Source organism: Dendropsophus ebraccatus, chromosome 2, assembly GCF_027789765.1.
Source record: "Dendropsophus ebraccatus isolate aDenEbr1 chromosome 2, aDenEbr1.pat, whole genome shotgun sequence".
Taxonomy (NCBI): Eukaryota; Metazoa; Chordata; class Amphibia; order Anura; family Hylidae; genus Dendropsophus; species Dendropsophus ebraccatus.
The window spans coordinates 35,017,429-35,033,291 of record NC_091455.1 but is presented as its reverse complement, the minus strand read 5'-3'; the positions used below and the strand labels follow the sequence as shown (position 1 = coordinate 35,033,291).

Genomic DNA, 15,863 nt, shown 5'->3' with positions numbered 1-15,863 from the left:
AATCCCTTTCAAAAAAAAAAAAAAAAAAATTTCTTTTTTTTTTTTCTTTTTCTTTCCTTTTCCTTTTTCCTTTTCCCTTTTTTTTTTTTTTTTTTTCCTTCTTTTTCTCTCCTTTTTCCCTTTCCTTCTTTCAAAAAAAAAAACAAAAAAACACATATTCATATTATTATCAAAAAGTATTATCAAAAAATGTAGAAGAGATCCGTTTTTAGGTTCATGCCTGGGAAAACGTGTGGCCAAGTTTAGGATCCAATATGCTTCCCGTTTTCTGAGGAGCTTGGCCCAGTCTCCACCTCTAGGGGGTTTATTCACTTTTCTATAGCTATTATTTGAGCGTGCTAGTGTCACCATGTGGCATTGATGAAAATGTCTGGACAAACCAGACATGGATTTTGTCCCCCATGGTGCCGTTGTGGAACGGATGTCACGCATGTGCTCAGAGAAACGGACCTTCAGTTTCCTGATAGTGGACCCTACATATTGGACGAGGCAAGATGAACATTCCGCAAGGTATATCACGTGTGTGCTAGAACAATGATGAAGCTCTTGATGGTATAAGAGTTTCCCGTAATGTGTGACAAGAAAGAATGGGTTTAAGTGAAAATGTGCACATTGGACATCTGGGGGCAGCACATCTAAAAAAGCCAGTCATGTTGAGCCAGTTCTTGTTGGTCCTTGCTAGATGTTCACAAAAAAAAAAAAAAAAAAAATTTTTTTTTTTTTGAAAGGGATTTTTTTTTTTTTTTTTGCCATTTTCATTCTCTGTCATTTCGGTTATCTTCCAACAATGTATCACAACGGATTACCATATACCTGCTTTTGTTATCACACAGTATACCATATATATATCACTGATATTGATTAATTATTATGCAGCTACTTTTCCGTTGTTGATCTGTGGGACCTTCCTCCCCCCCCCCCCCCCCCCCCCCCCCCCCCCCCCCCCCCCCCCCCCCCCCCCCCCCCCCCCCCCCCCCCCCCCCTTACACTCCTTTCTTCCCCTTCCCTCCCCTCTCCTCCCTCTCCCCCTCCCCCTCCCCCCTACTTCCTCCCCCCTTCCCCCCCCCTCCCCCCCCTTTCTCCTCTTTCCCCTTCCCCCTCCCTTTCCCCTCCCTCCACCTTTGTGGGGGTGGAGTCAGTGGTATTTGGTACATCCTACACATTATATAAGGCTTATTTGTATAGTAGTTACATTGCCATGATTAAGGAGGGCTGCCTCCGCAACGCGTTGGCGTGATTTTAACAGTTTTTAATTTCACCGTATATGTACCAATAAAAATTCGCACTTTCCTAAGGAGCTGTGGAAAATCTCTTTCTACGTTGGATTTGCAAAGATGTTGGCTGTTTAGGCATGATGGAAATTCTAGGGCAGTGTGTTTGACACACTGGTGTGCTTATGTAACTGTGCCTTTACACACAGATTTATCTGACAGCCAGGAACAGAATATTAACAGGGAAACAGGTCCTAAAGAAAAGACTGAGATTTCCCCTTTTAAAATCTTCAAATCCATTCCAGGCTTTGCCTTTGAAAATCTGTCATATACATCTGTGTAAAGGCACCCTTAATTGGCAAATTAGAAGACACGTCCCCCCCCCTCTCTCCTTCAAGTGAGAAATTCTTCCTAGGCCACTAAGCAGTCTGGTGTTACATCAGTTATGTGCTCAAATATAATTATACTGACCTGACTGTCATAGAATTGAATTATTTATTCCCTGATAATCTACAAGCCTGTGTATTTATACAGAGGAGGCAATCTGAGGGCAGTGGCTATGGCGGATAAGAAAGCAGCAGACCCAGCCAATAATACACCTTTAATAACTGGTGACCTCCCTATCCACATTAAATTGTTTGGTGCAGCCGAATGTTCATGTGTTTCCTATGGGAGGGGTACACTGCTGCTAGACTGCAGGGTCAACAAGTCATCATTCCTGACCCCCATGCCCATCGACAGCATATGACGTGAGAGGCCTCTATACAGCTTATACCAGGGATAGGGAACCTCCAGCCCCCCAGTTGTTGTAAAACTACAACTCCCATCCTGCCTGGACAGCCAAAGCTTTAGCTGTCCAGGCATGATGGGGAGTTGTTAGTTTTGCAACAGCTGAAGGGCCGAAGGTTTCCTACTACTGACTCAGAACCTGCCTGTGTCTGCGGTGGGTTTAGTAGAAAGTATTTTAGGGCCTGTAAGAGGTAGTGACAGATCTCTGCTCTATACTAATGGACCTGAACCAAAGAGCAAGACCTGAGGAAAATAAATGATGGTTGCTGTGTATACAAAGGATCCAATAACAAAGTAGGTACACAGACAAGCTTATTACAAATAGTTTACCATTTATTATTTATGTTGCATAAAAACAATTTGACTTTGAGCTTGAAATCTTGAAATTACAAAACTAGACTTGGTCCTCCGCTCTTCCTTCTCTAGATTTCCTCTGGTTTGTTTCCGTAGAATTTTCCACTTAAAGTCCTCAGCACGATACTCTGCCTATATACTCTGTATTCATACATGCGCTTCATAACAATATAAATAACACCTTTCTGTACTATACACATTTGTTGCTGACGTCCAGATGGTCGATGGCTTGGGATAGTTTGCTTCTTTCTATGGAAGGATTAATGTTCTGTTCAGTTCTTGTCTGATCTGCTATCTCTGTCCCACTCGGTTCTCCAGTTCTTGCATCCGTCGTGTGATCTGCTCCAGTGGGTTCTTGTCAAGGAAACTACAGGCAGAAGTCTCAGTAGTAGTTTGTACATGGTGGAAGGCCCTGTAGCAAAGCTCGGAATGAAGCCCATCCTGCTAAAACACATTCCCCATTCCCAGAGACATAACAATAGGAAGTGCATAGGGTATCCTGCAAGTTCTAAAGCCTTAGGGTCCTATTACACGGGCGGATGGATGGGGGCCTGATAATAACTGTAAACAAGCGCTGATCTGCTAGATCGGCGTTCGTTTACTGGGCCTATTACACAGCCGATAATCGTTTAACAAGGGCTGCGGGGACATCATCCTTGCAGCCCTTGCTTAAAGTGAGTGTACCACCAGGCCCAGGCTGAAGCACTGGAGGCGGGCCGACCCACCCTTAGTGGGAGGAAACTCCAGCCCTCTGTGATAGGGTTCCATTGATTCTAATAGAGTCATGTTATGGAGGGGCTGGATTTTCTTCCCACTAAGGGTGGGTCGGCCGCCTCCAGTGCTTCAGCCTGGGCCTGGTGGTACAGTCACTTTAAACTGTATACATAACCTATCCATGCTGCAGGGCTCCTTTTGCACGGTGCTTCTCCTGGGTCGCACATGCTCCAGCGCGGCCTGTTTCAGCTGGCAGGGCGCTCAGACCATCACTAGCCGCGGCGGTGCCGACCTGTGATTGGCTGAGCGGCCTGTCAGCTCAGACAGGCCGCTCTGAAACTGGAGCGCGCGGGACTCGGGGAGAAGCAGAGCGCAAGAGGAGCCTGCAGCATGGTCAGCCGCCAGCCGTGCACCGCGCTATTACATGTAGTGATGCGCGGTCGGCGCGCCGACAATTATGGGTCCAAACCTATATCAACGATCAGCCGATGATCGTTGTGTTTATTACACGGATCGAATCGGACGGATAGGGCTGATTCAGCCGATTATCGTTCCGTGTAATAGTACCCTTAGGGGGCATTTACACATCCACAATATATGGTCCATGCATGGACTTAATGCTTTCAGGGTTCTGAGATCTGGTCCACAGTATATGGTCCCTGCATAAAATTCTTATACCCAGTATGAGAGATCAGTGCTATAAGTTACATGTGTTACAGAATTTTCACTGGGGTCCAGAAACTTCATGTTCTGCATTTCCCACTCCCATTATAAGGATCATATAAGGGTAAAGAAAAAACACAAGGATGGATTAAAATAATTTTTGCCAACTCACACAAAATTGTCCAGGGGCTCCAGGATGTCAAGTAATCTAAAGCAGCGTATGTAGGGAACTGTCAACACATGGTCCTACTGGACCAAAAATGTACCTGTAACTCATTTTAAGGGTAGGCTCAGACGGATGTGCAGCCTGCCAGTTTGTAAAAGTCAGCCCCTTAAACCCCTGCGGCCGTTGCATACATTACCATGTCTACACTCCGGCTTGCTTCAGGGGCTCCTGGTGCTCAGCCAGTCAGTGTGCTGCCCCGCCGCAGCGCACTGATTGGCTGAGCGGGACGTCCAGACGCCGGGAGCCCCCAAAGTAAGTCGGAGCACGGACCCTATAATTTATGCAACAGGCCATGGGAGGTTAAGGGGGGCTGACTTTTACATACTTGCAGCGGGATGACAATCCCACTGTGAGTATGGAATCTTACTGAAAGTGCCAGGTAAGTATACGCAGTGGATTTCGCTGCGAACTCGCAGTGTGAAATCCGCCGACGAGGCGTTGTGTAAACAGACCCTAAAGGGGTATTCTAGTGCTTAAAAATAAAGCATACTCACCTGCCTTATCCCCCTGCTGTTGTGACAGCTCCTGGTCCCTGCTGCACCCTCTGACTCATGACCCTGCAGAAAATGCCACTCAGCTAATTACTGTCACTGGCTGTGACACGTCTCGGTAAGTGACTGGGTCAGTGGGCATTTCCTGCAGGGTTGACATGTTAGAGAAAGTGGCAACAGTGGAGGGTCAGGCAGAGGAGAATATCTTTAAAGCACCCAGCTCACTTGGTGTCAAAGTTTTACAGATTTGTAAATTACTTCTGCTAAAAAAACATTGTCTTCCCATACTTATCAGCTGCTGTATGTCCTGCAGGAAGTGGTGTATTCTTTGCAGTCTTTGCAGATGATAAGTACTGAAAGAAGCAAATTACGGATCTGTATTAGAAGAACTTTTTTTAAGTAGAAATAATTACAATTCTGTATAACTTTCTGACACCAGTTGATTTGAAAGCTGTTTTTCCAGAGTAACCCTTTAATGCCTCAAGGACAGCTGTTTTTAGTCTAAGCTTATACTCACCTGCCCCGATTCCCATTGTATTTGTCCCCATGCTTCCTGGTAAAAACCTTTAAAAAGTTTTGATGAGTTGGGGGGTCTGGGTGCTGAGTGCTCAGCTAAGTGCTTCTCCCCTGTCTGGCTGTAAGAGATGGATTCTAGGCTTAGTAACTACCTGCATGTTAGCTGCTTCCTTTGAGGAGCTTTATGCTGAATAGCATTAGTCAGGACCTGATGCTTTCCCATGTAGAGAGTATTATCCATCACTGCATGTGGGTGCAGCAAATACAGGATTTATCTCACAGGAAGTCTTTAGCTTTCTTCAGATGTAATGGAAGGAACACGATGGAACATTGTCAGCATAACTCATACTATAACTCAATGTAATAGATAAAAAAGGTAATACTCTCATAGTAAAGGATATACTGTTGAGTTAGTCGTCTGACTTCTTCATTTGAATTGTACTGAAACTCCATAATGTTCTTACACTGGCATTGCTCCTCGTCTTTTTCTGAAATATTCAAGATACAGTACAGGAAATACATTAGGCTCATGTTTCTATGTATTAAAGGTAAAATTCCCTACTATAACACTCATCTACAGGATAAGTCATGTGTCAGAATGGTTAGGGTCCAACGTTAATTGTGGGACTTTCCTATTTATGTGTTGACGTTCACCGATCAGCGAGATCTGCATTGTTTGCAGTGCCTTTAGATGGCACAACCAATAAAGCGGCTGGGCTGCATGAACAATTACTGTATTGTTTGTGCAGCCATTTAAAGGGAGCCAATCATTATAAAATCACCCATTCAGCTTTTTCCAGGCATATAAGTAATTTCTATAAGTGACTTATATGGCCTGAAAACATGAGAGATTTATCAAACATAGTGTAAAGTGAAACTGGCTCAGTTGCCCCTAGCAACCAATCAGATTCCACCTCTTACTTTCCAAAGAGTCTGTGAGGAATGAAACGTGTAATCTGATTGGTTGCTAGGGGCGACTGAGCCAGTTTCACTTTACACCATGTTTAATAAATCTCCCCATATGTAAATCCTACCTATGTAGACATGAAGGTAGTCTCAGCACCTAGCTAGACGCCGCTGATGGGAAACACTTCAGCAATTATTCCTCCCTGGGAGCGTTGGTGTATAGGAGCCTGTAATGTCACAGAGGGGCCATTCCTGAGCGTCAATTCTGCCAGGGAGGGGTGATTGCCGAAGGGGTTTCCCGTCAGCCGTGACTAGTTAGAAGCCGAGGAGCGCCCCCCATGCCTACATAGGTAGGATTTACAAAGTACGTTTTTGGGCCATATTAGCAATGCTCATAGTGATAACTATATGCCTGGAAACAGTACATTGGGGCGTATAGTAATGTATTAATACAGGGGCCATTTTATAATAATTGGTTACCTTTAAATCTGTTGCTCTCGGCTGCACATTCCCTGTTTACACAGGAAGAAGTGCAGCTCATAGGTATAGAGTTCAAAACCCACAAAGAAGATGCGATCAGCCGAGGATCAGGCGTTTTCCCGCTCCTCGGGTGATCACTGTGACTAGGGATGGTCCGAACCCTTGGTAATGATTCCCGCTGTCTGCTCTCTCCGTGGAGCGGGCGGATCCAGCGGGAGGACCGCCTGGAAAACTGGGATACAGCCATAGCCATAGGCTGTATCCCAGTTTCCAGGCGTTACTCCCGCTGTATCCACGGAGCGGGCAGACCGAGAATCTGCTGCCAAGCGTTCGGGTTCATACGAACCCGAACCTCGGCAGGTTCGGAACATCCCTAATTCTGTGACTTTAACATGGCTGATTATTGGCCCAAGGAGCGTTCTGGCAATGCTCCTGGCCAGTGTAAAAAAGGTCTTTAGAGGAACCAGGCCTGAGGCGATCCACTGATCACAGGGTCAGCTTCTCTTTAATAAGAGGTAGTCTTATGAGACAACCAACCCCTTCAATGAAAAGAAATACCCGTACTATCTCACCTTCTGCTTGAGTCGTGAATCTGACGGCAGACATTGAACAAGACACTGTGATCTCACTGTTCTCTCCTTTTAGTTCTGAGGAAAAATCTGAAGGTGACAAAGTTTAAAATAACATGTCATCATTATAATACTAGCGTTAGTAACATGGGATCTATGCTGGCATTTAAAGGATTTAAATGAATGTACCGTCAGGTACTTTCGCTTTAAGTTTTTCCCATGGATAGAACAGCGCTGGTGCAGGGAAGCCTGTGCCGCGGTCCTTTTTTGAACTGTGGCCAGGTTCCCGTGTACAGTGCCGTTATTCCTGGGCACCGCTGGGGGTGAGGCACTGGAGCTGCGTCATAGAGAGCGGGGGTTTCCTCCCACTGGGGACGGATCAGCCCGCCTACAGTGCTTTACCCTGTGTCGGTGCCCGTGAATAGAACGGCGCCGTACACAAGAACTGGGCCGCGGTTCAAAAAAAAGACTGTTGCACCAGCTTCCCTGCACCGGCACCGTTCTATCCATGGGCAAAACATAAAGTGAACGTACCTGAAGGTACATTCGCTTTAAGGTTGGAGATCTAAGCAGGCTGCTCAAATTTTAATGAACCTTTCAGATTAACCTATTGTCAGTGTATATTGGGAGCAGCACTATTTCTCAGCAGGCTCTATCTCTGACATTTAGTTGTCTCTGAATTAGTGCTATGATGTCTCCCATACAGTGCCTGCATGCAGAAGAGCCAACATTGCTCTTACAATAACTCTATAAACACCCCTCAGAAGCAGCATGGAGGACATTATAGAGTAGTATTAAGCAGTGTAAGCTGTGAATCCAAAAACTTACTAGAGCTTTCCACCCCTTTTCTGTCTCTCTCTGCCTCTGTCTCATTCTGCAGCTACCTCCTCTTCTTCCTCCCTTGTCCATAGACTTTATAGTTAGCATGAAACCTGATCGCTCAGTGATCTGATAATTCCTCTCATCTCTCTTGATGGATTTTAGCACTTAGGTTGAAAGTTTGTTTAAAAGTCAGAAACCACTTAAAGTGAAGCTGTCAGCAGGAAAACATGGGTGTAAATGGTTACATAGTGCTACTCATCAGGATTCCGGGCATTCCTTTTATCTATATTGTCCTCTTCATTGGCAAGATGGGCCTCCACAAACTTTTGTACATCTTTCTTTTAAAGACATTTAATAGGTCAGCTGACCTCTTTCAGCCAGTGAGCAGAGAGGTATGCGCTATTGTACGTCCCACACATACTACCTATTGGTTGCCATATAGTCAGTGCTATTATATTTAATAGTAATGCTCATATATTCAAAACCGCAGAGAACACATCCGTGCATTTCAGCCTTTAAGAGGTCAACTCCTTGTTAGTCCCAGTTATATTCTACAAATATACAGTAAACTATGGTCCACGCCTTACCTTGGTTAGAGAGGTCAGTAGTGACTTTCCAATTGCTCCAACCTAAAGAAAAAAAAAGAAAGAAAAAACTAAGTCTATATGCTAAATGGTGATAAAACAGCGATGCAAAAAACTTTGAAAAAAGTGACCTTACAATATTTTTTTGTCCCAGTCTGTGGCGTCTATAGAAATAAATAAAAACCCTATTGCTAGTTTGCATATGGGTTGACAGATGGTGTTTCCCTAGTGCTACATAACCTCCAAAATAGTTGTTCTGATATTAAGAGCAGCTCTGAAGTATAATAAATAACTATTGCAGTGACTTTATTTTTCCAAATCCCAAATTTTTAACAATATTTGTTGCTTTGCAATATCAATGATCAGGGAATCTGTCAGCTTTTGACTGCTGAAGATTCCATGTAGAGGATGGGGAGAGATGCTAAAACATAACTGAAGTTCTGTTATGCCTCTCGTAGTATCATGGGAACTGTTACTGCTCTGTGCGCTTTCCTGGCCCCTCCTGTCAGGTCTGAGCGACATCTGTCCTTTGTTAAGAAAAAAATATATAAATATATTGTTCCTGTTTACATTTTTACATTGAGTGGCAAGGGGTGACATCGCCTCTCTGCTGCCAACTGGCTGTGTTGGAAAATGCAGGGCTGCTTAAAGGGGTTGTCCGGCGATAAAAATTATTCACAGAATAACACACATTACAAAGTTATACAACTTTGTAATGTATGTTATGTCTGTGAATGGCCCTTTCCCGTGTTTCCCCCCACCCACGCTAGACCCGGAAGTGTGGTGCATTATACTCACCGCATGTCGTGTCGTCCACGGTCTCCGATCGTCAGCAGTGACGTCTTCTTCGTGAGTCCGGCGGATCTTCCCGAGTGCCGCCAACCCTCTGCAGCGTCATCCGAAGCTCAGCCGCGATTGGCTGAGCATAACTGTGCTCAGCCAATCGCGGCTGAGCGGCTGATGACGCGGCCACGTCATCAGCTGCTCAGCCGCGATTGGCTGAGCACAGTTATGCTCAGCCAATCGCGGCTGAGCTTCGGATGACGCTGCAGAGGGCGGCCGGCACTCGGGAAGATCCGCCGGACTCACGAAGAAGACGTCACTGCTGAGGATCGGAGACCGTGGTCGGCACGTGACAGGTATGTATAGCGCACCACACTTCCGGGTACACGGGTGGGGGTGGTGGGACACGGGGAAGGGGGCCATTCACAGACATAACATACATTACAAAGTTGTATAACTTTGTAATGTGTGTTATTCTGTGAATAATTTTTTATCGCCGGACAACCCCTTTAAAGGGGTTTTCTGCTCAAACATATTTTTCGTATGTTGCTGCCCATGGTGAGACTAACATTCCATACTTGTTATTATCTATTCAGTCTCCTTCCCCAGTTCTGAGCTGCTGAGGCGCAAAAAAATGTGTGTGCGTTTTTCTCTCTGTCTCCCCTTCCCTTCTGAGACAGCTGATGTAAACAAGTCCCTGACAGCTTTATCTGCAACATTGTAGTTTCTTTGTAATGCTGGAAGGTTAATCTGAGGTCAAGTTGCTGATTAAGGGTCCATTTACACAGAATGATTATCTGACAGATTATCTGCCAAAGATTTGAAGCTAAAGCAGGAATGGATTTAAAAAGAGGAGAAATCTTAGGCTGCATTCACACGTTCAGTGTTTTTCCCGGTCCGTGATTGTGGTCCGGTAGCTACCTCCGTGATCCGTGCAAAACAGTCCGTTTTTCATCTGTTTTGTATCCGTGTCCATTTTTTTCATGGATCTGTGTTAAAGCATTTAAATTACATTGATTACATCAAATCCGTGTTTTTCACGGATGAACACGGATGTCACATCACCCCCCGCCAATCAGCCTGCACTTCTCAGTGAACAGGGCAGGAAGCAGTTGTCGCCGTTCACTGTGTAGTGGTGGTGGCCTGTAATTGCAGCTCAGCTTCCATTCAAGTGAATGGCAGATGAGCTGTAGTAACAGGTCTGGCCTGCTTCCTGTCGCGCTCACTGTGTAGTGCAGACGCCGATCAGTGACTGATCGCCTACTCATAAGCATGTTTTGCCCGGAAAACCCTTTACTGTAACTGTAATCAAACAATAAATCCCATAGGCCTGTGCATATTGGTGTATAACAGATCTTTATAATGGCTGAGCAGAAGACATCGTTATTTGGGCACAGTACCGTCACAGATGCTGGATTTTAATTTCTCCGTGATGTATCCCATGAAGCTGAAGTCATCGGCATGAATAACGTGCTGCTCTTGTGGCGAAGAAGCAATTTCTCGTAATTCTTCATCAATGGCCTTGCCCACTCCGACAGCATAGATGATGATGCCTGAGAAGGAGACAAAAGGATGCTGCATCATTACGTCATGGCCATTAAATCTACAACAACCTCCAAGTGACCTGACGTGACCACAACCGCCAGCGACTGAGGAGACCTGCGGGGCCGAGAGACTCCTAGAGCCAGATAGTGTGCAATAGTAATAATACAGTCACTGTAGCAGAGCTGGAACGGGCTGCGCAAACTTTATAAGAGTCTGGCTCCAGGATTTCTATTGAACAACGCCAACGTGCCTGCCCACGTAGCATTAGTCTGGGAATTTCCTCCATCTATAGAAGTCTATGGGAGAAAAAAACGCAAAAAATTCTTAAATAAAAGCCACACCCTGAGCATGATGTGATTTTGGAAGACTAAAAATACTACTAGAGTGGAACCCCCCATCCTTCCCCAAATGCATGCCCTGTGGGTATGGTGCGTTATATTTGCTTCTATTGAAAAATATCAAGTCTTCCAGTACTTATCAGCTGCATATGTCCTGCATGAAGTGGTGTTTTCTTTCCAGTCTGACAAAGTGTTCTCTGCTGCCACCTCTGTCTAGGTCAGGAACTGTCCAGAGCAGTAGTAAATCCCCATAGAAATCCTCTCCTGCTCTGGACAGTTCCTGACATTGACAGAGGTGGCAGCAGAGAGCACTGTGTCAGACTGGAAAGAAAACACCACTTCCTGCAGGACATACAGCAGCTGATAATAGAAATAAATTACAAATCTCTGGCACTTTTGACACCAGTTGATTTGAAAGAAAAAGAAAAACTTCCCCTTAAAGGGGTTGTGCTAGACTGGAAAAAAAGCTGATATCTTTCAACAACAGCGCCACACCTGTCCATAGGCAATATGTGGTATTGACATTGACATTTCATAAAGTGAAATGGAGCTGCTATACCAGGCAATACCTTTAGACAGGAGTGGCGCTGTGTTTTTCTCTTTGGAAAGGATAGGTAAAGCAGCTCTCTTGAAGTAGCTTTCCTTTCAAGTCAATGTCTGACTCTGACTTTAAGAAGCCTTAGAAAATGACTGGAGATTTAATAAGCCAAGCCAGAAATTCCTCAGAAGGCATCGGTTACATTTCTTTATTTCTTTTAACATACTTTACATATGTTATTCCTCCCCATGGCTGTGGTGGTCTGTGTATTGTATGGGTATAGAATATATGGGGTGCTATATGGAGGAGGGGAGGGGGGGCATGGCACATTGCACAAACCACGTACTGAAATCAATGGAAGCTTAAACAAAAAGCAGGAAAAGCAGATTATATGCAAATTTTGAGAGTTCATTCCCCCCCCCCCCCCCCCGAGTATTTTTTTTTGACAGTGTGAACATACCCTTATCAAGCAGGCTCGGGCAGTATAGATTCCTCTGCCACCATTCTTCTCAATACTATAAATTGATGCAACAATGATGGTAAATTATTTTTCCCTCTTATAACAAAGCCCTCGCTTTTTATCCTTGGTCTCTTTTTTCTTTTTAGTACAGAACGAAAGCCGATTCCTGTTCCCTGAGAAGCGGCGCAGTGACTCATACACTATCATTGTCTCCTCGGACTGCTCGCCGTGAGGAGAATCGTGCTGCTGGTTAGGAAATCATGATACATCTTCTCGTTTCTATAAAGCTCCCGAGCCCCCTCCATGATAGAAGCCGGATGGATCATTCAGCCTCATTGTCTGGGACACGGCGGGAAGGGTCCGCTGTGACCCTGTGAGAGAAGATACTAGTACTGTACAAGGGTCCTCAGCCATACAGACTGCTCCTGCTGGGGGGGGGTCCATTCTAATTACTGATCAAGGGCCCTATGATTATTAGTTATGTCTAAAAAAAATTAGGACTTTGGTTGCTAGGGGCAACAATTACATAATGTTCTAAAAAAAGGAGGAATTTGGTTGCTATGGGCAACAATGACATAATTAGTCGGAACAGTTTTTATGTATGAGACCTGGGTGTGTGGGTGTTTTGCAGTGAAATCAGTAAAGCACCAATCTATGCTTTTTATAAAGAAAAAATGAGGAAGTTATTTGTTACTGCATAAGTGGGCTACACTTAAAGGGGTTATACAGACTTAGAAAAACATGGCCGTTTTATTTCAGAAACAGCGCCTCACCTGTCTTCAGTTTGGGTTCTGCAGCCTAGTTCCATTGATGTGAATGGAGCTGAACTGCAATGCAGCACACAGCCTGAGCACAGGGGTGGTGCTGTTTTTGCAAGAAAGTAGTTGTCTTCTTTTCTAATCCTGTTTATAGGGGTTATCCCAACATATAAAGTTATCCCTATGCATAGGATAGCAGCGGGGATCTGACCGTAGTAAATGCAGTGGTAGGGCCCATGGTCAACCATCACTCTATTCATTATGGCACTTCCAAAAGTTGCCAGACACTAAACTGAGCCATAGACAGTGAATGGAGCAGTGGCCAAGAACACATTCTGACACCATTCACTCATGAATCATAAATCAACTAGAGTCAGAAAGTTATATAGACTTGTAATTTAAAAGTCTTCCAGTACTTATCAGCTGCTGTATTTCCGGCAGGAAGTGGTGTATTCTCTCCAGTCTGACAAAGTGATCTCTGCTGCCACCTCTGTTAGGAACTGTAGCAAATCCCCATAAAATTTTTTTTCCAGCTCTGGACAGTTCCTGACAGGGACAGAGGTGGCAGCAGAGAGCACTATGTCGGACTGGAGAGAATACACCACTTCCTGCTGGACATACAGGAGCTGATAAGTACTGGAAGACTTGATATTTTTAATAGAAATAAATTACAAATCTGTATAACTTTCTGACACCAGTTGATCTGAAAGAATTTGTTTGTCGTCAGAGTTCCCTTTACTTGCAGTAAACTTTTTAAAGGTCACCTGCCCCCACTTTTATGCTGCCTGAACCATGAGTCATGGAGGCGGTCCCCAGTGGCTTCTCTCCATCCTACAAGCCTTTATTGTTCGATCGCTCCTTATACCAAAACTAGGCGAAATCTATCAATCTCGCCTAGTGGGATGTGAAGAAGCTGCAGGGACCTCCCAGATGACTTGTGGTTCAGGCAGCATGAAAGTGATGACAGGTTTCCTTAAAAAAACATATACCGTACTAAGATAAAAGAGATGAGACATAAAATACCATTTTGCTTTGCCCGGCTGGCCCAGTCGGCGACCTCATCTTGTGCTCGTCCGTCAGTAAACACAATGGCCACCCTTGGTACACCCAGGGACCGTCTCCGCGCACCCTGAGCCTCTGAAAAGCTTTTCTCATACATGAGCTTCAGAGCAAGTCCCGTCATGGACCCCTGCCCATGTATTTCATTAGGGACACAGCTTTCTTTATATCCTTGGCGGAGCTGTACTGAGCCATAGTGAACTCTGTGCGGACGTGAGTGGAGTACTGCACCAGTCCTACACGTGCGGCTTTCTGCGACACCTCCAGTGAGTCTATAATCCCATTGACAAACTGCTTAACAAGCTCAAAGTTGTCTTCTCCCAGGCTTTTGGATCCATCGATGACAAACACCAAATCCACTGGTCCTTCTCCACACTCTGAAAACAGACACGCAGTACATATTATTCATCGTTTAGTCATATACTCATCTGGCTAGGAAATTCATTGCATCTTCAGCTGTTTTAGTCGATGCTTGTATTGCCCATAAGATACTAATTCTTGAGCATTTTGTCTCTGCGTTGTGTGGGTTCTCTACTAATTGACAAGTAGATAAATTGGCAAGTGGGTGTGGTCATTTACCTTGTCAACAAGGTGTCTACACAGGCAGTGGTGGTCTTTGGCACCAAGCACCCAAGCGATCGCTTGGGGCCCCCACTCCCCGCTCTTGAGCTCAAGACCGCTGGACAGGGCCGCTGCCCCGCTCGCTGCTGCCATCTGAACTGTAACTATGATCACTCGTAATGAGCGCTCATAGTTACTTGCAGCAGCACTGACAGGGCGGGAGACATTGGCTCCCTTCTTGTCAGTCACTCTTGTGGCAGCTTTGTCCTTGTGGTGCCGGCGCTCCAGTGACATCACTGGAGCATCAGGGCCAGGACAAGGGGAGTGCGGCCTCTTGTGATCGCAGGGAAAACCCTTCCTGCGGCCACAAGAGTGAAGAGAAGAGGAGACGCCCGAACCCAGGTGAGTGTTTGTTTATTGTGTTATATACTATATGGGAGGGGGAGCACACAGGGGTCTGTTTAACTGGGGAGCGCACATCGGGGGTCTATATAAATGGAGGGAGCACACAGGGGGGCTATATAACAGGGGGAGCATGCAGGGGGGCTATAGACTACTGGGGCTTCACAGAGGGGTCTATATACTACTGGGGGCAGCACACAGGGGGTCTATATACTACTTGGGGCAGCAGAATGGGGTCTATATACAACTTGGAGAGCACATAGGAGGTTTATATCCAAGTGGGAGAGCACACAGGGGGGCTATATACTACTGGGGGAGCACACAGGTGTCTATATACTACTGGTAGGGCACACAGGGGGTCTATATACTACTGGGGAACCACACAGGGGGTTTATATACTACTGATGGAGCACACAGGGGTCTATATCCAAGTGGGAGAGCATACAGGGGGGCTAAATACCCCTGAGGGAGCACACAGGGGGCCTATATACAGTGGGGGAGCACACAGGGGGTATATACAACTGGGGGCAGCACACAGGGGGTCTATATACAACTGGGACAGCACACAGGAGGTCTATATACTTCTGGGGGAGCACACGGGGGGCTATATATAACTGGGGAACACACAGGGGTCTATATACTACTGGGGGAAGCAAACAAGGGGTATATACTACTGGTGGCAGGACACAAGGGGTATATACTATTGGGGGCAGCACACAAGGAGTATATATTACTGACAGTAGCGCACAAGGGGTATATACTACTGGGGCAACACACAGCGTCTATTGTTTTGGAACGCGTGTTGAGGGGGGGGCCCCAGACATAACCTCGCTTGGGGCCCCAGAAATGCCAAGACCGCCCCTGTACACAGGCTGGCACGAAGGAGTTAATAACAACCTTGGTGGTTTAGAGCATGGGTCTCCAAACTGCGTCCCTGCAGCTGTTGCAATACTACATTTCCCATCATGCCTTGACAGCAAAATCCAAAGCTTTAGCGGTCCAGGCATGAGGGGAATTGTGGTTTTTGCAACAGCTGGACGGCCGCAGTTTGGAGACCTATGGTCTCTAGGTTAGGGCAATGAAGGAGTTGATAA

The 15,863-nt window shown here is 45.7% G+C and overlaps 1 protein-coding gene across 1 annotated transcript in view; it reads right to left on the bottom strand.

Moving 5' to 3' along the window:
* Window positions 1-2,561: 2,561 nt before the first annotated feature.
* MATN2 (matrilin 2) overlaps window positions 2,562-15,863 on the bottom strand; it is a 76,705-nt gene continuing 63,403 nt past the window's right edge. Inside the window, 7 exon segments of the mRNA XM_069957322.1 lie at window positions 2,562-2,701; window positions 5,366-5,452; window positions 6,923-7,009; window positions 8,329-8,370; window positions 10,509-10,661; window positions 13,771-13,932; window positions 13,935-14,183. Coding sequence (XP_069813423.1) covers window positions 2,646-2,701; window positions 5,366-5,452; window positions 6,923-7,009; window positions 8,329-8,370; window positions 10,509-10,661; window positions 13,771-13,932; window positions 13,935-14,183 — 836 coding nt within the window. The 3' untranslated portion in view covers window positions 2,562-2,645.